This window comes from Ranitomeya imitator, chromosome 1 (genome assembly GCF_032444005.1).
Source record: "Ranitomeya imitator isolate aRanImi1 chromosome 1, aRanImi1.pri, whole genome shotgun sequence".
Lineage (NCBI taxonomy): Eukaryota > Metazoa > Chordata > Amphibia > Anura > Dendrobatidae > Ranitomeya > Ranitomeya imitator.
In genome coordinates this window covers 733,270,188-733,293,079 of record NC_091282.1, presented here as the reverse complement: position 1 = coordinate 733,293,079, position 22,892 = coordinate 733,270,188, and the positions used below count along the sequence as shown (strand labels likewise).

Here is a 22,892-nt window from a genome sequence, read left to right as displayed (position 1 = left end):
TATTCATTTAGCCCTAATAAAAAAATATATATTTAAAAAACATTAAAAACAGACTTCTGCATTATGAAAAAAAACATATTATTTTGGTAGTCCCCCCAACTCGTCACAAATTTAAAAAAAAAAAAAAGATAGAGTAACTGTCGTTTTTAATTATTATTTCATAAATCAAGACTGAACATGAAAATAAGAAACTTTGAAATAAATCTGCTTCTATCGCCTCCAGGACTGGAGTCATTTTTAAAATTCTCAATTCACTGATAAAATCTGTATTCAATGAAGACAGTCTTTCTCATTATTGAGATAGGAGATGACAGTGCTGAGAAGATTCTATGTTAGGGTTCACTCACATCTGCGTATAAAATCGTCAAGTGCAATGTGAGAAAAAAAAAGCGCATTGCACTCGCAACAATGTTATTCACTCCACAATAGACTAGTTTAAAATGCGCAGATTGAAAATCTGTGGCTAGACCTCAAAATAGCAGTGCATGAAAGACAACCCAGGAATTTCACAGAACTGGAAGAATTTTGCAAGGAAGAATAGATGAAAATCCCTCAAACAAGATTTGAAAGACTCTTGCCTGGCTCCAAAAATAATTTACAAGCTGTGATACTTGCAAATGGGGGTGATACTAGGTACTAGCAATGCCCAAACTTTTCCATTTTCCTTTTTATAATTTGTAAAATGTAAAAGATAAAAATATTTTTTTTTTGCCTAAAATACAAAGGGAATGTGTCATCTTTAAATGTAGGCCTTTGGAAGATCATTTCATCTTCAACTTGCTTAACTGTTCACAATAAGAGTAATTTTGAACATAGGTGCCACAACTTTTATAAGAAAAGATAGATAGAAAGCTGTCACTGAGATATATAATTAGTGCAGTGGTTTGCACGTTAATGACCGGGCCAATTTTTACAATTCTGATCACTGTCCCTTTATGAGGTTATAACTGGAACGCTCCAACGGATCCCGGTGATTCTGACAATGTTTTCTCAACACATATTGTACTTCATGATAGTGGTAAAATTTCTTTGATATTACCTGTGTTTATTTGTGAAAAAAACGGAAGGTTGGTGAAAATTTAGAAAATTTTGTAATTTTCCAACCTTGAATTTGTATGCCCTTAAATCACAGAGATATGTCACACAAAATACTTAATAAGTAACATTTACCACATGTCTACTTTACATCAGCACAATTTTGGAAAGAAATTTTTTTTTTGTTAGGGAGTTATAAGAGTTAAAAGTTGACCAGCAATTTCTCATTTTTACAACACCATTTTTTTTAGGGACCACATCACATTTGACGTCATTTTGAGGGGTCTATATGATAGAAAATTCCCAAGTGTGACACCATTCTAAAAACTGCACCCCTCAAGGTCCTCAAAACCACATTCAAGAAGTTTATTAACCCTTCAGGTGTTTCACAGGAATTTTTGGAATGTTTTAAAAAAAATGAACATTTACATTTTTTTCACACAAAATTTACTTCAGCTTGTTTTATGTTACCAAGGGTAACAGGAGAAAATGGACCCCAAAAGTTGTTGTACAATTTTTCCTGAGTACCCTGACACCCCATATGTGGGGGTAAACCACTGTTTGGGTGCATGGCAGAGCTCGGAAGGGAAGGAGCGCCGTTTGACTTTTCAATGCAAAATTGGCTAGAATTTAGATGGGACGCCATGTTGCGTTGGGGAGCCACTAATGTGCCTAAACATTGAAACCCCCCACAAGTGACACCATTTTGGAAAGTAGACCCCCTAAGGAACTTATCTAGATGTGTGGTGAGCACTTTGACCCACCAAGTGCTTCACAGAAGTTTATAATTTAGAGCTGTAAAAAATAAAAAATCATATTTTTCACAAAAATGATCTTTTCGCCCCAATTTTTTATTTTCCCAAGTTTACCAAAAGAAATTGTACTCCAAACTTTGTTGTGCAATTTGTCCTGAGTACGCTGATACCCCATATGTGGGGGTAAACCACTATTTGGGTGCATGGCAGAGCTCGGAAGGGAAGGAGCGCCGTTTGACTTTTCAATGCAAAATTGGCTGGAATTGTGATGGGATGCCATGTTGCGTTTGGAGAGCCCCTGATGTGCCTAAACATTGAAACCCCCCACAAGTGACACCATTTTGGAAAGTAGACCCCCTAAGGATCTTATGTGTTGTGAGAGCTCTGAACCCCCAAGTGTTTCACTACAGTTTATAACGCAGACCCGTGAAAATAAAAATTCTTTTTTTTCCACAAAAATTATTTTTTTGCCGCCAGTTTTGTATTTTCCCAAAGGTAAAAGGAGAAATTGGACCCCAAAAGTTGTTGTGCAATTTGTCCTGAGTACGCTGCTACCCCATATGTGGGGTGGAACCACCGTTTGGGCGCATGGCAGAGCTCGGAAGGGAAGGAGCGTTATTTGGAATGCAGACTTAAATGGATTGGTCTGCAGGCGTCACGTTGCATTTGCAGAGCCCCTGATGTACCTAAACAGTAGAAACCCCCCCACAAGTGACCCCATATTGGAAACTAGACCCCCAAAGAAACTTATCTAGATGTGTTGTGAGAACTTTAAACCCCAAAGTATTTCACTACAGCTTATAACGCAGAGCCGTGAAAATAAAAAATAATTTTTTTTCCACAAAAATGTCTTTTTAGCCCCCCGAATTTTTATTTTCCCAAGGGTAACACGAGAAATTGGACACCAGAAGTTGTTGTCCAATTTGTCCTGAGTACGCTGATACCCCATATGTTGGGGCAAACCTCTGTTTGGGCGCACGGGAGAGCTCGGAAGGGAAGAGGCACTGTTTTACTTTTTCAACGCAGAATTGGCTGGAATTGAGATCGGGCGCCATGTTGTGTCTGGAGAGCCCTGATGTGCCCAAACAGTGAAAGCCCCTAATTCTAACTGAAACCCTATCCCAAACACATCCCTAACCCTAATCCCAACTCTACCCATAACCCTAACCACACCCCTAACCCGAACATGCCCCTAACCCCAACCACACCCCTAACCCCAACACACCCCTAACTCCAACACACCCCTAACCCTAATCCCAACCATAACCCTAACCACACCTCTAACCCTGACACACCCCTAATCCCATCTGTAAATGTAATCCTAACCCTAGCCCCAACCCTAACCCTAGCCCAAACCCTAACCCTAGCCCTAAGCCTAGCCCCAATATTAGCCCCAACCCTAATCCTAACCCTAGCCCTAATCCTAACCCTAGCCCTAACCCTAATGGGAAGATGGAATTAAATACATTTTTTTAAATTTTTTTCTTTTTCCCTATGAAGGGGGTGATGAAGGGGGGTTTGATTTACTTTTATAGCGTGTTTTTTAGCGGATATTTATGATTGGCAGCTGTCACACACTAAAATATGCTTTTTATTGCAAAAAAATATTTTTTGTGTTACCACATTTTGAGAGCTATAATTTTTCCATATTTTGGTCCACAGAGTCATGTGAGGTCTTGTTTTTTGCGGGACAAGTTAACGTTTTTATTGATAAAATTTTCGGGCACGTGACATTTTTTAATTGCTTTTTATTCCGATTTTTGTGAGGCGGTATGACCAAAAACCAGCTGTTCATGAATTTCTTTTTTTTTTTTGGGGGGGGGAGGCGTTTATATAGTTCAATGTTTGGTAAAATGGATAAAGCAGTTTTATTCTCCGGGTCAGTACGATTACAGCGATACCTCATTTATATAATTTTTTTATGTTTTGGCGCTTTTATGCACTAAAAATTATTTTATAGAAAAAATAATTATTTTTGCATCGCTTTATTCTGAGGACTATAAAGTTTTAATTTTTACGCTGATGATGCTGTATCGTGGCTCGTTTTTTGCGGGACAAGATGATGTTTTCAGCGGTACCATGGTTATTTATATCTGTCTTTTTGATCACATGCTATTCCACTTTTTGTTCGGTGGTATGATAATAAAGCGTTGTTTTATGCCTCGTTTTTTTTTTTTACGGTGTTCACTGAAGGGGTTAACTAATGGGACTGTTTTATAGGTCGGGTTGTTATGCGGCGAGACTAAATATGTGTACTTTTATTGTTTGTTTTTTTAATTTAGATAAAGGAATGTATTTATGGGAACAATATATTTTTTTTTACATTATTTAGGAAATTTTTTTTTTTTTTTACACATCTAAATATTTTTTTTTTTAACTTTATAACATTGCGCCGGGGGGCATCATGTTATAAGGTCAGATCGCTGATCTGACACTTTGCAATGCACTATGTCAGATCAGCGATCTGACGTGCACTGCTCCTGGCTTACCAGCGCCTGGTCTGAGCAGGCGCTTGGTAAGCTACCTCTCTGCAGGACCCGGATGCAGCCCCGCGGCCATTTTGGATCCGGGGCCTGCAGGGAGGAGACGCTCGGTACAAGGTGAGCACATCGCCTTGTACCGAGGGTCTCAGGGAAGCATGCAGGGAGCCCCCTTCCCTGCGCGATGCTTCCCTATGCCGGCGGAACACTGTGATCATGTTTGATTGCAGTGTGTCGGGGGTTAATGTGCCGGGGCAGTCCGTAACCACTCCTGGCACATAGTGCCGGATGTCAGCTGCGATAGTCAGCTGACACTCGGCCGCGCACCCCCCGTGAGCACGGCCGATCGCTATGACGTACTATCCCGTCCCTGGGATTTAAGTCCAAGGTCACCTTGACGGGATAGTACGTCATATGGAATTAAGGGGTTAATGAACGTGTATTTAGCTAATAAATATAAAATTAAATGAAAAAAAAATGGTGTGGGGTCTCCCTTATTTTTATTAAATAGCTGTCTGCATAGCCTTTACTGATTATTAAAAAGTGGGGACCCTTCAAAAAAATGATGTGGGGTTTCCGCTATTTTTAATAACCTGCAAAGGCTAAGCAGACAGCTGTGGGCTGATATTAATAAGCTGGGATGGAGCCATGGAAAATGCCCCCTCCCAGACTAATAACACCAGCCTTCAGCCGCCACAGAAATGGCGCATCCATTAGATATTCCATTTCTGGTGCTTAGCCTCAGCTCTTCTCGCTAGCCCTTGGTGCGGTGGCAAGTGGGGCAATGGTTTTGGGTTTGATGTCAGCTTTGTAATGTCAGCTGACATCAAACCCAGGGGTTAGTAATGGAGAGGCAGTAGTCAAAAGCAATAAACACACACACAAACACAGAATAGTCATTTAATTGTAAAAAGCACTCCCTGACCTTCTTTTACCCATTTATTACCTTTAAAAAATAAAATAATCCAAAGGGTTCCGCCGTACATCCATCCCATGTCCCCGACGATCCCTGACTTTGCTACTTCCAGATGAAGTGCTCAGTGATGATGACCTCAGTAATGTGACCGCTCAGCCCGGCAGCCGGAACACTGTTGCTGTTGCGACGAGCAATGACATCAGAAGCACATTTCTCTGATAAGATGCATTACTACGTTTCTTATTTTCATATATAGCATCGATTTATGAAATAATAATTAAAACAATGGTTACTCTTAAGGTCGTCAAACCACCACGTGCCCAAAATCAAATGTCATTTTGGTTGTTTAGAAGATTCCGACAGCATAAATTCTATTATCTGATAATTGTTACAAAATAATCCAACTATAATAAATAAATATTCAATACACACAATGTCTTCAGTCAATAAGGAGATTTAGTAATATAAATATAAAGATATATATCTAATATAAATATTTATTATTATTATCCATTAGAGGAAACTTGTGTATATTTTACAAAAAAAAACAGCAGTCATGAAATAAACAAGTCGGGCAAACACCAGAATGGCGTGTACCATGTCTGTATCATGTGTAGAATAATAATAATTTTATTTATATAGCGTCAACATATTCCGCAGCGCTTTACAAATTATAGAAATGGATGGATGACACATTGTCCCTTCCGTGATGTAAAACCTGTGTTTCTGATGGGTTTTTGATGCCGTAAAGCTTCTAAGCAAATGCTTTTCAGTTCAAAGGCAACTGTGCATCCCTTTTCTAATGATACATCCCCAAGGCAATCACATCACCATGCTGATTTGCTGCAGTGAAGACTGCAGCGTCTCCAGTCTGCCCTCCCCCTTCTCTCCTTCTGCTTAGAGCATCAGTCTGTAGCTAGTGCATGTGAGCCACTCTGGTACCCGCCTCACCTATACATGCTTTGGAATGCTGTAGCGACAATACATTGCCTGTGAAGAAAGCCCTAGTGATCCACCGAGCCCCCAGCAATGCAGGCCAGCGCCGACTCCACCAGGATGGAATGTTTTTGGAGCAACTGGAAATGCCAGGGTAATGATGCCAGAACCATCGGTCGTGCCTGATACAATGACATGTACATCTACATCCATTTTGTTCAATTCATCCTTTTTTTTGTATTTTTTTTTTCCTTTTCCGTTATCCATTTTTAGATTCTGCATCGATCGATTTTTGCATTGCATTTTAGCATTTTTCTATGTTTGGCTTCATCTCGTCTGTCCTGATTCGTTATGGCTGCCTGGGTTGTTAGCCGCGGTCTGGAAAATACTAGGTATTTGTAGAAACAATGGCCTGGGATTATATTTAAAGGGACTCCCTTTAGGGAAGTCTAGGGGGGGGGCACGCCCATTGTAATATCCCTGACTGCCAGCTACACAAAGAGAACCTATATGTTAGTGTGTGAGTGTGAAGGCTGGGTAATGTTCTAATTCTGTACAGAATAGGACATGAAATAATTTATTGCAACAATATGGCTTAAGGGTCATTAGCGTGAGGAGGATGAGAATGATATTCTTCATTTTTCGAATGAAGCCGAGGATTTAATGATTCTTAATATTGGGTGTGGCTTGGTAAGCTTCCCCTCACTGTCTACCGTTCAGCCATATTTTTTTCTTTTTTTTTCTTTTAGTCTCACGTCTTTGCTTGCATCCTTTGTTGTGTTGCTGGAGAATCGGTGCCCAGCTCTGCTGGCAGCCTGGCAATGAATGTTTAATTCATTACCGGGAACTGAACAATTGTGTATTAACCTGTCAATGTAATGATCTAGATCTCACATATAGGTCATGCAAAATTCATGCATTATGAACAAAAAAAATCTAATGTAATTATTGATAGATGTGGTGATAAATAACCTGTTTTTACGTCCGTTAGGCTTGGCATGATAGCATCAAGCCCTTGGTAACAATGGTGACAGCACTCATTCTCATTTTTCTCATGTAGTGATAATGCAAATTTACCCTTTACCTGCTGCAGAGGCCTAACCCGAGGCGAAACGCTGCCTGCAAGGCCGGCCATATGTGCACGCAATAGAAATATATGTGTGTATATAATGTTGATCTTCTATATTGATTACTGCTTTTTCCACATTTACAGCTTTTGTCACTATTCTTTGACCTCTGCTTTTCTAGAATGTACTAGAGCTCCACACCTACTCATGGCCTCCTTCCCAGGGCCTCCAGCTTTTCACATAAAAAAAAGCAATAATACATATTCCATCAATAATAAATGGAATTTCCATTTCATTATATGACAATTTTTAGCATATTTATATTTACTACTCTTGAATTTCATTAATGCATGTTGGTATATGCATGGCTGCGTATGTGATGATTTGCATTAGATTATGTACAATACTGGTGGCATTGCCAGGGTAGGAGGGCTGGTGCCCAAAGAAGGGGACCGCCAGGTCTCTGTGCCTTGGCCAGGGTACCTAGATACAGAGATAGGGCAGTGACCTGAATATTTTAAGAACAGATAAACTACACCTTTGTAGAATACCTTAAGAATAATCACTCAATATTCTGAATGAATTAGAAGGGATACTTGGCCTGTGAGCGATAAGGAGCTGTCATTTATTATATCGTTTGTATTGTTCTTTCTCCTTTATAGTAAATAGTATTTTAATATTAATAGTAAAGATTATGCTAGTTAGTACCAGCTAAAAAAAAAATCTTTTTAGAAAAAGATGTGAAATTAGGGCTATAACTATAATGTTTTGATGCCCCCCCATGCTCCAGACAGCACACATATACCTCTCCTTCCTACTGATTTATTTTGTTTTCTGGACAAGCTTCCGGACATCTGCATGGGCCGTGGTACTCAGCGTCTTGATGTTGACCACTGTGAAGACCTAAGTGGCTTGATGTGACAAGAAGACCCCCTGATCTGTGTGGCCTGGTTCACTGTAAAGATCCCTTTAGAGTAATATCAGTACTATGTTAAAAGACCAGTCCTTCAATATTCATATTGGTCTTTTTCATCAATAGGCCTATACATAGGTATAATGCTTGTGCACTACAGGACAAGTAGGACTGATTGTAGTAGACACTTGTGTATGTGGATCCAGTGGGTCCAGGGCTTGTACTGGCAGCAAGAACCAGTGATCTTAACAACTAGTCCAAGGGATGTAAACGTATATGTAGAAATAAACATGGCATGCAGCAAATGAATTAGATATAGAGAGATAAATATACTATTTTTGTGTAAAGTTTACCAAAATCCTAGATCACAGACCTGCTTTTTATGCTTTTCATATTAATAGAGTAATCTGCGATCAGATGGCATTATATGGGCTTCCATATTGCAACAAGCTAGCTAGGTCATACCTTTTGACATCACTTTCTAGCTGTTGGTACACCAAATTTGTAAGGTCATATCATTTGCCACCACTCACTGTCTGTAAATATTTGTACCCAGACATACATCACTGCCTGTAAGTGACAGTACCCAGACATCACTGCCTGTAAGTGACAGTACCCAGACATCACTGCCTGTAAGTGACAGTACCCAGACATCACTGCCTGTAAGTGACAGTACCCAGACATCACTGCCTGTAAGTGACAGTACCCAAACATCACTGCCTGTAAGTGACAGTACCCAGACATCACTGCCTGTAAGTGTGTGTACCCAGACATCACTGCCTGTAAGTGACAGCACCCAGACATCATTGCTTGTCAGCACCGGTACCCAGACTTCATGGCCTGTAATTGACATAACAGCATGTAAGTAACAATATCCAGACATCACTGCCTGTAAGTGACAGCACCCAGACATCACTGCCTGTAAGTGTCTGTACCCAGACATCACTGCCTGTAAGTAACAATACCCAAACATCGGTGCCTGTAACAGTGCTCAGACATCACTGCCTGTAAGTAACAGTATCCAGACATCACTGCCTGTAAGTGACAGCACCCAGACATCATTTGACATCAGCACCGGTACCCAGACTTGACGGCCTGTAATTGACTGTATCTAGACATCACGGCCTGTAAGTAACAGTATCCAGACATCACTGCATCACTGCCTGTAAGTGACTGTATCCAGACTTCACTGCCTGTGACAGTAACCAGACATCACTGCCTGTAAGTTACTGTACCCAGACATCACAGCCTGTAAGTAGCAGAACCCAGACATCACTTCATGTAAGTAACTGTACCTAGACATCACAGCCTATAAGTGACTGTACCCAGACATCACTGTCCGTAAGTGACTGTACCCAGACATCACTGCCTGTAAGTAACAATATCTAGACATCACTGCCTGTAAGTGTCAGAACTTAGACATCGCTGCCTGTAAGTGACTGTACCCAGACATCAAAGTCTGTAAGTAACAGTACTCTGACATCATGCCTGTAACAGTATCCAGACATCTAGACAGTATCCTTCTTGTAAGTAACAGTCCTCAAATATCACTGCCTGCAAGTAACAGAACCCAGACATCAATGCCTGTAAGAGACTGTACCCAGACATCACGGCCTGTAAGTGACTGAACTCAGACATCACAGTCTGTAAGTAACAGTACTCTGACATCACTGCCTGTAACAGTATCCAGACATTACTTCTTCTAAGTAACAGTACTCGAACATCACTGCCTGTAAGTAACAGTACCCAGACATCACTGCCTGTAAGTAACAGTACCCAAACATCACTGCTTGTGTGTACCCAGACATCACAGTCTGTAAGTAACAGTACTCAAACATCACTACCTGTAAGAAACAATACCCAGATATCACTGTCTGTAAGTAACACTACTCAGACATTACTCCCTGTAAGTAACAGTACCCAAACATCACTGTCTGTAAGTAACAATACCCAAACATCACTGTCTGTAACAGTACCCAAACATCACTGCCTGTAACAGTACCCAGACATCACTGCCTGTAACAGTACCCAAACATCACTGGCTGTAACAGTACCCAAACAACACTGGCTGCAAAAGTACCCAAACATCACTGGCTGTAACAGTACCCAGACATCACTGCCTGTAAGTAACAGTGCCTGGACATCACTACCTGTAAGTAACAGTTACCAAACATCACTACCTGTAAGTAACAGTACCCATACGTCACTGCCTGTAAGTAACAGTACCCAAACATCACTGCCTGTGACTGTACCCAGTCATCACGGCATGTAACTAACAGTACCTGAACATCACGGCCTGTAAGTAACAGTACCCAAATATCTCTGCCTGTAAGTAACAGTACAAAGGCATAACTGCACGTAAGTAACAGTACACAGACATCACTGTAAGTAACAGTACCCAGACATTACTGCCTGCAAATAACAGTACCCAGATATCACTGCCTTTAATTGACTGTACCCAGACATCATGGCCTGTATCTAACAGTACCCAGATATCACTGCTTGCAACAGTATCCAGAAATCACTGCCTTTAAATAACGGTACACAGATATCACCGCCTGTAAGTGACTGTACCCAAACATCATTGCCTGTAAGTAAGAGTACCCAGACATCACTGCCTGTAAATAACAGTACCTGAACATCACGCCTGTAAATAACAGTACCCAGGTATCACTGCCTGTGACTGTACCCAGACATCATGGTCTGTAACTAACAGTACACAGACATCACAGCCTGAAAGTAACAGTACCCAGATATCACTGCTTGTAACAGTCCCCAGACATCACTGCCTGTAACAGTACTTGAGCATCACTACCTGTAAGTACCGGTACCCGTACATCACTGCCTGTAAGTAACAGGACCCAGATATCACTGCCTGCAACAGTGCTCAGACATCACTGCTTGTAAGTAACAGTACCCGAACATCACGCCTGTAAATAACAGTACCCAGGTATCACTGCCTGTGACTGTACCCAGACATCATGGTCTGTAACTAACAGTACACAGACATCACAGCCTGAAAGTAACAGTACCCAGATATCACTGCTTGTAACAGTTCCCAGACATCACTGCCTGTAACAGTACTTGAGCATCACTACCTGTAAGTACCGGTACCCGTACATCACTGCCTGTAAGTAACAGGACCCAGATATCACTGCCTGCAACAGTGCTCAGACATCACTGCCTGTAAGTAACAATACCCGAACATCACGCCTGTAAATAACAGTACCCAGGTATCACTGCCTGCAACAGTGCTCAGACATCACTGCCTGTAAGTAACAGTTCCCAGACATCACTGCCTGTAACAGTACTTGAGCATCACTACCTGTAAGTACCGGTACCCGTACATCACTGCCTGTAAGTAACAGGACCCAGATATCACTGCCTGCAACAGTGCTCAGACATCACTGCCTGTAAGTAACAGTACCCGAACATCACGCCTGTAAATAACAGTACCCAGGTATCACTGCCTGTGACTGTACCCAGACATCATGGTCTGTAACTAACAGTACACAGACATCACAGCCTGAAAGTAACAGTACCCAGATATCACTGCTTGTAACAGTTCCCAGACATCACTGCCTGTAACAGTACTTGAGCATCACTACCTGTAAGTACCGGTACCCGTACATCACTGCCTGTAAGTAACAGTACCCAGATATCACTGCTTGTAACAGTTCCCAGACATCACTGCCTGTAACAGTACTTGAGCATCACTACCTGTAAGTACCGGTACCCGTACATCACTGCCTGTAAGTAACAGGACCCAGATATCACTGCTTGTAACAGTTCCCAGACATCACTGCCTGTAACAGTACTTGAGCATCACTACCTGTAAGTACCGGTACCCGTACATCACTGCCTGTAAGTAACAGTACCCAGATATCACTGCCTGCAACAGTGCTCAGACATCACTGCCTGTAAGTAACAGTACCCAAACATCGGTGCCTGTAACAGCGCTCAGACATCACTGCCTATAAGTAACAGTACCCAGACGTCACTGCCTGTGACTGTACCCAGTCATCACGGCCTGTAACTAACAGTACTCAAACATCACGGCCTGTAAGTAACAGTGCCCAGATATCAGTGTTTGTAACAGTATCCAGAAATCCCTGCCTGTTACAGTACCCAGACATCATTGCCTGTAACTAACAATACCTGAACATCATGGCCTGTAAATAACAGTACCCACATATCACTGCCTGTGACTGTACTCAGACATCACGGCCTGTAACGGTACCCAGACATCACGGCCTGCTATTAACAGTGTCCAGAAATCACTGCCTGTAAATAACAGTTCTCAGACATCACTGGCTGTAAGTGACTGTACCCAGACATCACATACTGTAACAGTACTCAGACATCATTGCCTGTAAATAACATTTCCCAGATATTACTGCGTGTAAGTAATAGTATCCACAAATCAGTGCTTCTAACATTACCCAGACATCATTGCCTGTAAGTAACAGTACTCAGACATCACTCCCTGTAACAATATCCAGACATCGCTGCCTGTAACAGTCCCCAGATATCATGCTTGTATGTAACAGTACTCAGACATCACTGCTTGTAAGTAATAGTGACGCGCCCACAGGGCAGTGGGGTAGTCGGAACCAGGTCCGGTTGCAAAGGGGGATGTCACGGTGGCTGCGACCCGGTCCGTGGCTCTGGGCATCAACGTTAAAGGGGGTTAAATGTTCAAGGTTTGTTGTGACTCCACCTGTGGAGTTCGGTCAGTAGTTGGACCGACGCTGCATTAAAAGGGTCCCCTGGGGAATGTTGCGGCAGCCCAGCTGTTACACTTCCCACCGGTGAAGCGGGGTCCCAGGGGTCCTATGGTGTGTGGTGTAGATGGTGTTGCCGGTGAATAAATGGAGGAGACAAGTGATAAGTCTTTACCTGGTTTACTTGTGGTTGACAGGCCACAGTCCAGGGTACAAGGCATGGATTGATGGTGGCCCGGGGCGGCTCAGAGGCAAGTTTACAGTTCTCTTTTCCCAGTAGAGGTCCATGAGCCTTTCCTACTAGCGCCTTTCTAAGTGGGGTCCTTGCTGCTTTAAGCCTCCTACAAAGTCCTCCAGTTTTCCCCTGTCCAGGGACAGGTACCTGCACGACGGGCAGCTTGAGCCTTTTTACAGGGACTCTTAGATGCCCCGGGCTCTTCCAGTGCTGCTGCGTCTCAGGCGTTGTGCGGGCAGGTGACGTATAGTGTAGTGCCCTCCGGTTCTGCTCCATGTCCTAGAGTCCACAAAAGCCTCAGGCTCCCGGTACTCCTGGTACCCGGATTACTGCGCTTTAGCTCCGAGGGTGTCCTGCCACAGTTCCCCTCTGAGCTCTTTTTCTCTCCTGTGCTCCTTCCCTTCCGGCTGCGCCACATGCAACCCAACAGGTTACTCCTTCCCAGAGGCTGCAGCTCCACGTGGCTGCTAGGCCTCACACATCTGCTTCAGACGACCTTCTCCTTCTGTGTCTCTCTACAACTGATCTCACTCCTCCTCCAGGTCAGTAAACATAAAGCATAGGGAAGCTCCCCTGAATCCGCGTCTTAAGCTCCCCCTCCTGGCCTGGATTCAGAATGTGTTGCATGTAAGTGCCTTACCTGGTGAAGAGAACTTCTTTGCCTCTGAGCATGACATCACCTTCCCCGAAGGAAAAGCAACATCACTGCAGCAACCGGTAACCTGGGGTGCTGCACTCCCCTCCCCCTTCCCGTTAACACCAGTACTCCCAGACTGGGAAAAGAAAAACAGCATTACAGGTTAAAGACAATTTTTAGATATGCATATCAACAGATGAAACTGGTTAAACTTGAGCATCCCTTTATGGGAGGTATGGTTCTTGAACGTTGCATAACATAACAATAAAATAACTCTTTATTACAAGTGCACACAGGTTAAAGTGCAAACTTAAAAGGAACAAGGCGCATTGACCAGTCCTGGTCCTCATCTGCACCAGGTAGTTTTGCACCTGTCCTGAAAAGCAAAACAGGTACACATATATACAATTCTGCTTTGAGTCTGTAAAGAAACCATGTAAAGAAGGCAAACAAGGTCCTACCCACGCCGGCAAGTGGGCAGAACCAGGGTGCACCTGAACAGATGCCAACTATTTATAAGATCAGTTTCCAGGGAAACATCTTGTCCATAAGTACTGCAACAGAAAAGGCATCAAAACAACATATTTACATTAGTTATTACATTTGCTGTTTCCAGTGCAGTCCCCGGCGTGCACAGCTTCCTGACTGGGGAAGTCTATTAACACAGGGTTCAGCAGGTGACTCCTTAGAAGAACGTTCGAGTTCCAATGTTTGTGTATCCTGAGTCTGTATTTCAGTTCCACTTTCAGTGGCTACATGGGGGTGATCAGGTGATCATAAAGGTCATGGCACCATTTCACATGAAGGGCGTAGTATCCCCTTTCTCCATGGTGCCGGGTACAAGTGACTCCATCACCAGGGTACAAATCACGGTCAGGGTGTCCTCTTAACAGGTGTGACTCTACATCCCTGCGGTTTGCAAACAGTTCTCTTTGGCCAATGTGCTCTCTGATAAATCCCAAACCTCTGTCCAATTAAAGGATACTACAGTTCCAGTTCTAGTGGGCCCTCTACTGGCAGGTTTAATTAAACGAGATTGAGCTTTAGCTGTTAAGTTCTGTTGCTCCATGGCCTCCCATTTAGTTTATCATGGTCTTCCTTCATTAGCCAGTTTTAACATCTGCTGTCTGCAGAATTCATCTTTGTCCACTAATTGTATACCATTAGCTGCTGATAGAGCCTCCATGGGGAATCCCATAAGATCTGTGCTGGGGTGTTTCCAGTGTAATGTCTCTTTAGGTCTACATGCCTTCAGGGGCGATGCTACTGGGATCATGGGCTCAGTCAATGTGTCACATACATCCGTTATGCAGTCCCAAGTCATGGCAGTTGTTACTTGTTTGAGCACTAAGGTTGGCGGGGGTGCTAATGGTCCCACTAAAGTGTCTTCAGTTACCTGGGCAGTTGACATACCTGTCTCACCGGTACCAGGGTCTTGTTTGGCCTCCTCTGCTGGGGTCAGCAATTCTGGATGTCGCTGTGCTTGATCCGCGTGCTGCAGGGCCTGGTGCGGCATCATCATCTCCAGTTGCGGTGTATCGCTTGGCGGCGTCTTGCTTTCAGACTGGGCCTCACTTTCTGGCTCCGTGAGGGCGGCAATCGCGAGGTTCAGGTTTTCCATTGGTGGTGCAGTCTCGCGTTCCGGCAGGGTCTTGCTTTCTGGCCCTGTCGGTACTGTAGGAGCGAGCTCTGGATCTCCTGTCGGCGGTGTAGTCTCTTCAATCAGCGTGCTCTCTGGCTTCACCGAGGTTGACGGTGCAGGCTCTGCCAGGGCTGGGAACGCGGCTGGTAAGTGTTGGCGTGGCGGCTGGGTGGTCTTAATTCTCCGGACCAGGGAATCTTTCCAGGCGGCCACTGCTGTCATCTGGGTCTTCATCAGTTACTCAGCCAGCTCCTGCATCTCTAACGTGAGGAGCTCTGGGTCCAGAATAGGTTGCAGGTCCGAGGTTTCTTGCCGTTGCAGACCGGGGGCATCTTCTGTGGTTTCTCTCAGTTCTGGCAGCGCTTCTTCGCTGTTTACCAGGGACTTAACCAGGTTGGGTGCAGCCATCCTGCTGCCGTACTGTTCCATGTGCTTCCTCTTTCTGTGCCTCACGCACTTTTCTACCAGCTCCCTCTGGGGGCGGACCCGTCCTGGTGATGGACATCTTTGTTTAGCATTACAGTCTCTGAAGGGGGTGGATCCAGCTTTCGCGCCAGTGTACGAACTCCACCCATAGCAACAAATCTTTTCCTGTTCTCTGTCCCCCTCGTGGTACAGCAATGGCGGCCATATTTCAATTTCACACAGTATAACAGAGTCCATTGTAATCCATGGCGCACAGTACCTGGTGATACCAGGACACGAAATCCTGTTCGTGACGCAAAAAAGTTGATGCTCCCACAGGGCAGTGGGGTACTTGGTACCGGGTCCGGTCGCAAAGAGGGATGTCACGGTGGCTGCGACCCGGTCCGTGGCTCTGGGCATCAACGTTAACGGGGGTTAAATGTTCAAGGTTTGTCGTGACGCCACCTGTGGAGTTTGGTCAGTAGTGGGACCGACGCTGCATTAAAGGGGGCCACTGGGGGATGTTGCAGCAGCCCAGATGTTACACTTACCATAGGTGAAGCGGGGTCCCCAGGGGTTCTATGGTGTGTGGCGTAGATGGTGTAGCCAGTGAATAAATGGAGGAGACAAGTGATAAGTCTTTACCTGGTTTACTTGTGGTTGACAGGCCACAGTCCAGGGTACCAGGCACGGATTGATGGTGGTCCAGCCGGTTCAGAGGCAAGTTAGAGTTCTCTTTTCCCAGTAGAGGTCCATGAGCCTTTCCTACTAACGCCTTTCTAAGTGAGGTCCTTGCTGCTTTAAGCCTCCTACAAGGTCCTACAGTTTTCACCCTGTCCTGGGACAGGTACCTGCACGACGGGCAGCTTGAGCCTTTTTACAGGGACTTTCAGATTCACCGGGCTCCTCCAGTGCTGCTGCGTCTCAGGCGTGGTGCGGGCAGGTGACGTATAGTGTAGTGCCCTCCGGTTCTGCTCTGTGTCCAAGAGTGCACGAAAGCCTTGGGCTCCTGGTACCCGGATTACTGCTCTTTAGCTCTGAGGGTGTCCTGCCTCAGTTCCCCTCAGAGCTCTGCTTCTTTCCTGTGCTTTTTCCCTTCCTGCTGCTCCACATGCAACCCAACAGGTTACTCCTTCCCAGAGGGTGCAACTACACGTGGCTGCCAAGCCTCTCACGTCTGCTCCAGATGTCCTTCTCCTTCTGTGTCTCTCTACAACTGATCTCATTCCTCCTCCAGGTCAGGAAACATAAAGCATAGGAAAGCTCCCCTGAATCCGGGTCTTGAGCTCCCCCTCCTAGCCTGGATTCAGAATGTGTTGCATGTAAGTGCCTTACCTGGTGAAGAGAACTCCTTTGCCTCTGAGGATGACATCACCTTCCCCGAAGGAAAAGCAGCATCACTGCAGCAGCCAGTAACCTGGGGTGCTGCAATAGTATCCAGAAATTACTGTCTGTAAGTAACAGTACTCGGAAATCACTGCCTGAAAATAACAATTAACTGTACTCCGACATTGCTCTCTAAGTAATAGTACTCGGACATCTATGCCTGTAAGGGTACCGTCACACTATACGATTTAGCTACGATCACGACCAGCGATATGACCTGGCCGTGATCGTAGGTAAATCGTAGTGTGGTCGCTGGGGAGCTGTCACACAGACAGCTCTCCAGCGACCAATGATGCCGAGGTCCCTGGGTAACCAGGGTAAACATCGGGTAACTAAGCGCAGGACCGTGCTTAGTTACCCGATGTTTAATAATAATAATAATAATAATAATAATAATAATAATAATAATAATTTTATTTATATAGCGCCAACATATTCCGCAGCGCTTTACAAATTATAGAGGGGACTTGTACAGACAATAGACATTACAGCATAACAGAAATACAGTTCAAAACAGATACCAGGAGGAGTGAGGGCCCTGCTCGCAAGCTTACAAACTATGGGGAAAAGGGGAGACACGAGAGGTGGATGGTAACAATTGCTTTAGTTATTCGGACCAGCTATAGTGTAAGGCTCAGGTGTTCATGTAAAGCTGCATGAACCAGTTACCTGCCTAAGTATGTAGCAGTACAGACACAGAGGGCTAATACTGCATAAAGTGTATGAGAACATGATGCGAGGAACCTTTTTTTTTTTTTTTTTTATTATAAATAGGCCACACAGGGATCGTTAGGTTAATGCATTGAGGCGGTAGGCCAGTCTGAACAAATGAGTTTTTAGGGCACGCTTAAAACTGTGGGGATTGGGGATTAATCGTATTAACCTAGGTAGTGCATTCCAAAGAATCGGCGCAGCACGTGTAAAGTCTTGGAGACGGGAGTGGGAGGTTCTGATTATTGAGGATGCTAACCTGAGGTCATTAGCGGAGCGGAGGGCACGGGTAGGGTGGTAGACTGATACCAGGGAGGAGATGTAGGGTGGTGCTGAGCCATGGAGTGCTTTGTGGATGAGGGTAGTAGTTTTGTACTGGATTCTGGAGTGGATGGGTAGCCAGTGTAATGACTGGCACAGGGTAGAGGCATCGGTGTAACGGTTGGTGAGGAATATGATCCTGGCTGCAGCATTCAGGACAGATTGGAGCGGGGAGAGTTTTGCAAGAGGGAGACCGATTAGTAGAGAGTTACAATAGTCCAGACGAGAATGAATAAGTGAAACAGTCAGAGTTTTTGCAGAGTCGAAATTAAGAAAAGGGCGAATTCTAGAAATGTTTTTGAGATGCAGGTAAGAAGAGCGAGCCAGTGATCGGATGTAGGGGGTGAATGAAAGGTCAGAATCAAGGATGACCCCAAGGCAGCGGGCATGTTGCTTTGGAGTAATGGTGGAACCGCACACGGAGATGGCAATGTCAGGCAAAGGTAGGTTAGTAGAGGGAGAGAACACGAGGAGTTCAGTTTTTGACAGGTTTAGTTTCAGATAGAGGGAGGACATGATGTTAGAGACAGCGGTAAGACAATCACTGGTGTTTTCTAAAAAGGTCGGTGTGATATCGGGAGCAGAAGTGTATAATTGGGTGTCGTCAGCATAGAGATGGTACTGGAAACCAAATCTACTGATTGTTTGTCCAATAGGGGCAGTATACAACGAGAAGAGTAGGGGGCCTAGGACTGATCCTTGAGGAACCCCAACAGTAAGGGGAAGGTGAGAGGAGGAGGAACCAGCAAAACATACAGTGAAGGATCGGTCAGAGAGATAGGAGGAGAACCAGGAGAGAACGGTGTCCTTGAGGCCGATGGAGCGGAGCATAGTGAGGAGGAGCTGATGATCCACAGTGTCGAATGCTGCAGAGAGATCCAAGAGAATTAGCATGGAGTAGTGACCATTAGATTTAGCTGTTAGTAGGTCATTAGAGACTTTAATGAGGGCAGTTTCAGTAGAGTGTAAAGAGCGGAAGCCAGATTGAAGAGGGTCGAGAAGAGAGTTATCTGAGAGATAGCGGGTAAGACGGGAGTGGACCAGGCGTTCGAGGAGTTTAGAGATGAAGGGAAGATTAGAGACAGGTCTATAATTAGCGGCACAGTTTTGATCGAGGGATGGTTTTTTAAGTAATGGATGTATGATGGCATGCTTAAATGAGGAGGGAAAAATACCGGAAGTGAGGGAAAGGTTGAATATTTTTGTTAGGTGAGAGGTGATAGCCGGGGAAAGGGACTGGAGGAGATGTGACGGAATGGGGTCACTGGTGCAAGTGGTCGGGCGAGAAGATGCAAGGAGCCTGCTTACTTCTTCTTCTGTAACTGCTTCAAAGTCAGAGAGTGAACTAGATGCAGTGGGGGAGGGAGGACAGTGCATGGTATGAAGAGATTGGGAGATGATTTCCTGTCGAATGTGGTCAATTTTTTCTTTGAAGTAATTGGCCAGATCGTCAGCACGGAGATCCGTGGTTGGGGCCTGCTCTCTTGGGTTGAGTAGGGACTGGAACGTGTCAAAGAGACGTTTAGGGTTATTGGACAGGGAGGTGATGAGGGTGTTGAAGTAGGTTTGTTTGGAGAGGTGAAGGGCAGAATTGTATGTCTTTAGCATGAACTTATAATGGATGAAATCTTCGGGTAGATTAGATTTTCTCCACAGACGTTCTGCGCACCTGGAGCACCGCTGCAGGAAACGTGTTTGCAGCGTGTGCCACGGTTGTTGCCGTCTGTGCCGAGTTGTTTTATGTATAGGAGGAGCAGCTTCATCCAGAGCACTTTGCAGGGTTTCATTGTAATGCTTCAATGCAGAATCAGGACATGAGATGGAGGAAATAGGGGCCAATGAGGACTGCAAGTTCATCATAAGTTTCTGGGTGTTAATGGCCTGTATGTTTCTATAGGTGTGGAAAGTGGGGGTGACCTGAGCGGGATGGCAGTTCTTGATAGAGAATGAAAGAAGGTTGTGGTCAGAGAGCGGGAGAGGGGAGTTTGTGAAGTCATCCACTGAGCAAAGTCGGGAGTAGACCAAGTCAAGGGAGTTTCCATCTTCATGTGTTGGAGAGTTAGTATGCTGCGAGAGGCCAAAAGAGGAGGATAGAGATAAAAGGTGAGAAGCAGATGGGGAGAGGGGAGAGGCAATGGGGATGTTGAAATCACCCATGATAAGGGTGGGGGTGTCACAGGAGAGAAAGTGTGGAAGCCAGGTGGCAAAGTGATCCAGGAACTGATGAGAGGGGCCGGGAGGATGATACACCACCGCCACTCGCATGGAGAAGGGGACGTAGAGTCTGACCACATGGACCTCAAAGGAAGGGAAGACAAGTGAGGGTACTTGGGGGATAACTTGGAAAGTACATTTGGGTGAAAGGAGCAGACCAACGCCTCCACCTGCTCTGTTGTCTGATCTTGGGGTATGAGAAAAGTGTAGTCCACCATATGAAAGAGCAGCAGCAGCGGTGGTGTCTGACTGCTGGATCCAGGTTTCAGTAAGAGCCAGGAGATTAACCCCTTCAAGACCCAGCCTATTTTGACCTTAAAGACCTTGCCGTTTTTTGCAATTCTGACCAGTGTCCCTTTATGAGGTAATAACTCAGGAACGCTTCAACGGATCCTAGCGGTTCTGAGATTGTTTTTTCGTGACATATTGGGCTTCATGTTAGTGGTAAATTTAGGTCAATAAATTCTGCATTTATTTGTGATAAACACGGAAATTTGGCGAAAATTTTGAAAATTTCGCAATTTTCACATTTTGAATTTTTATTCTGTTAAACCAGAGAGATATGTGACACAAAATAGTTAATAAATAACATTTCCCACATGTTTACTTTACATCAGCACAATTTTGGAAACAAAATTTTTTTTTGTTAGGAAGTTATAAGGGTTAAAATTTGACCAGCGATTTGTCATTTTTACAACGAAATTTACAAAACCATTTTTTTTAGGGACCACCTCACATTTGAAGTCAGTTTGAGGGGTCTATATGGCTGAAAATACCCAAAAGTGACACCATTCTAAAAACTGCACCCCTCAAGGTACTCAAAACCACATTCAAGAAGTTTATTAACCCTTCAGGTGCTTCACAGCAGCAGAAGCAACATGGAAGGAAAAAATGAACATTTAACTTTTTAGTCACAAAAATTATCTTTTAGCAACAATTTTTTTATTTTCCCAATGGTAAAAGGAGAAACTGAACCACGAAAGTTGTTGTCCAATTTGTCCTGAGTACGCTGATACCTCATATGTGGGGGTAAACCACTGTTTGGGCGCACGGCAGGGCTTGGAAGGGAAGGAGCGCCATTTGACTTTTTGAATGAAAAATTGGCTGCACTCTTTAGCGGACACCATGTCACGTTTGGAGAGCCCCCGTGTGCCTAAAAATTGGAGCTCCCCCACAAATGACCCCATTTTGGAAACTAGACGCCGCAAGGAACTTATCTAGATGCATAGTGAGCACTTTGAACCCCCAGGTGCTTCACAAATTGATCCGTAAAAATGAAAAAGTACTTTTTTTTCACAAAAAAATTCTTTTAGCCTCAATTTTTTCATTTTCACATGGGCAACAGGATAAAATGGATCCTAAAATGTGTTGGGCAATTTCTCCTGAGTACACCAATACCTCACATGTGGGGGTAAACCACTGTTTGGGCACATGGTAAGGCTCGGAAGGGAAGGAGCGCCATTTGACTTTTTGAATGAAAAATTATTTCCATCGTTAGCGGACACCATGTCGCGTTTGGATAGCTCCTGTGTGCCTAAACATTGGCGCTCCCCCACAAGTGACCCCATTTTGGAAACTAGACCCCCCAAAGAACTTATTTAGATGCCTAGTGAGCACTTTAAACCCTCAGGTGCTTCACAAATTGATCTGTAAAAATGAAAAAGTACTTTTTTTTCACAAAAAAATTATTTTCGCCTCAATTTTTTCATTTTCACATGGGCAGTAGGATAAAATGGATCATAAAATTTGTTGGGCAATTTCTCCCGAGTACGCCGATACCTCATATGTGGGGGTAAACCACTGTTTGGGCACACGGCAGGGCTCGGAAGGGAAGGCGCGCCATTTGACTTTTTGAATGGAAAATTAGCTCCAATTGTTAGCGGACACCATGTCGCGTTTGGAGAGCCCCCTGTGTGCCTAAACATTGGAGCTCCCCCACAAGTGACCCCATTTTGGAAACTAGACCCCCCAAGGAACTTATCTAGATGCATATTGAGCACTTTAAACCCCCAGGTGCTTCACAGAAGTTTATAACGCAGAGCCATGAAAATAAAAAATAATTTTTCTTTCCTCAAAAATGATTTTTTAGCCTGGAATTTCCTATTTTGCCAAGGATAATGGGAGAAATTGGACCCCAAATATTGTTGTCCAGTTTGTCCTGAGTACGCTGATACCCCATATGTGGGGGTAAACCACTGTTTGGGCGCACGGCAGGGCTCGGAAGGGATGGCACGCCATTTGGCTTTTTAAATGGAAAATTAGCTCCAATCATTAGCGGACACCATGTCACGTTTGGAGAGCCCCTGTGTGCTTAAACATTGGAGATCCCCCAGAAATGACACCATTTTGGAAACTAGACCCCCAAAGGAACTAATCTAGATGTGTGGTGAGGACTTTGAACCCCCAAGTGCTTCACAGAAGTTTATAACGCAGAGCCATGAAAATAAAAAAAAAATTATTTTCTCAAAAATGATCTTTTAGCCTGCAATTTTTTATTTTCCCAAGGGTAACAGGA

General features: G+C 44.3%; 1 protein-coding gene across 3 annotated transcripts in view; it reads left to right on the top strand.

Moving 5' to 3' along the window:
* The window catches only part of RTN1 (reticulon 1), a 406,711-nt gene that overhangs the window by 338,858 nt on the left and 44,961 nt on the right, over nt 1-22,892 (top strand). The window contains exon 1 of one of the 3 annotated variants that reach the window (XM_069733483.1): nt 5,982-6,276. The exons of the other annotated variants lie outside the window; for them this stretch is intronic. Coding sequence (XP_069589584.1) covers nt 6,216-6,276 — 61 coding nt within the window. The 5' untranslated portion in view covers nt 5,982-6,215. Of the gene's footprint in view, nt 1-5,981; nt 6,277-22,892 lie in introns of those variants that run through there. 3 annotated transcript variants of the gene reach the window in all.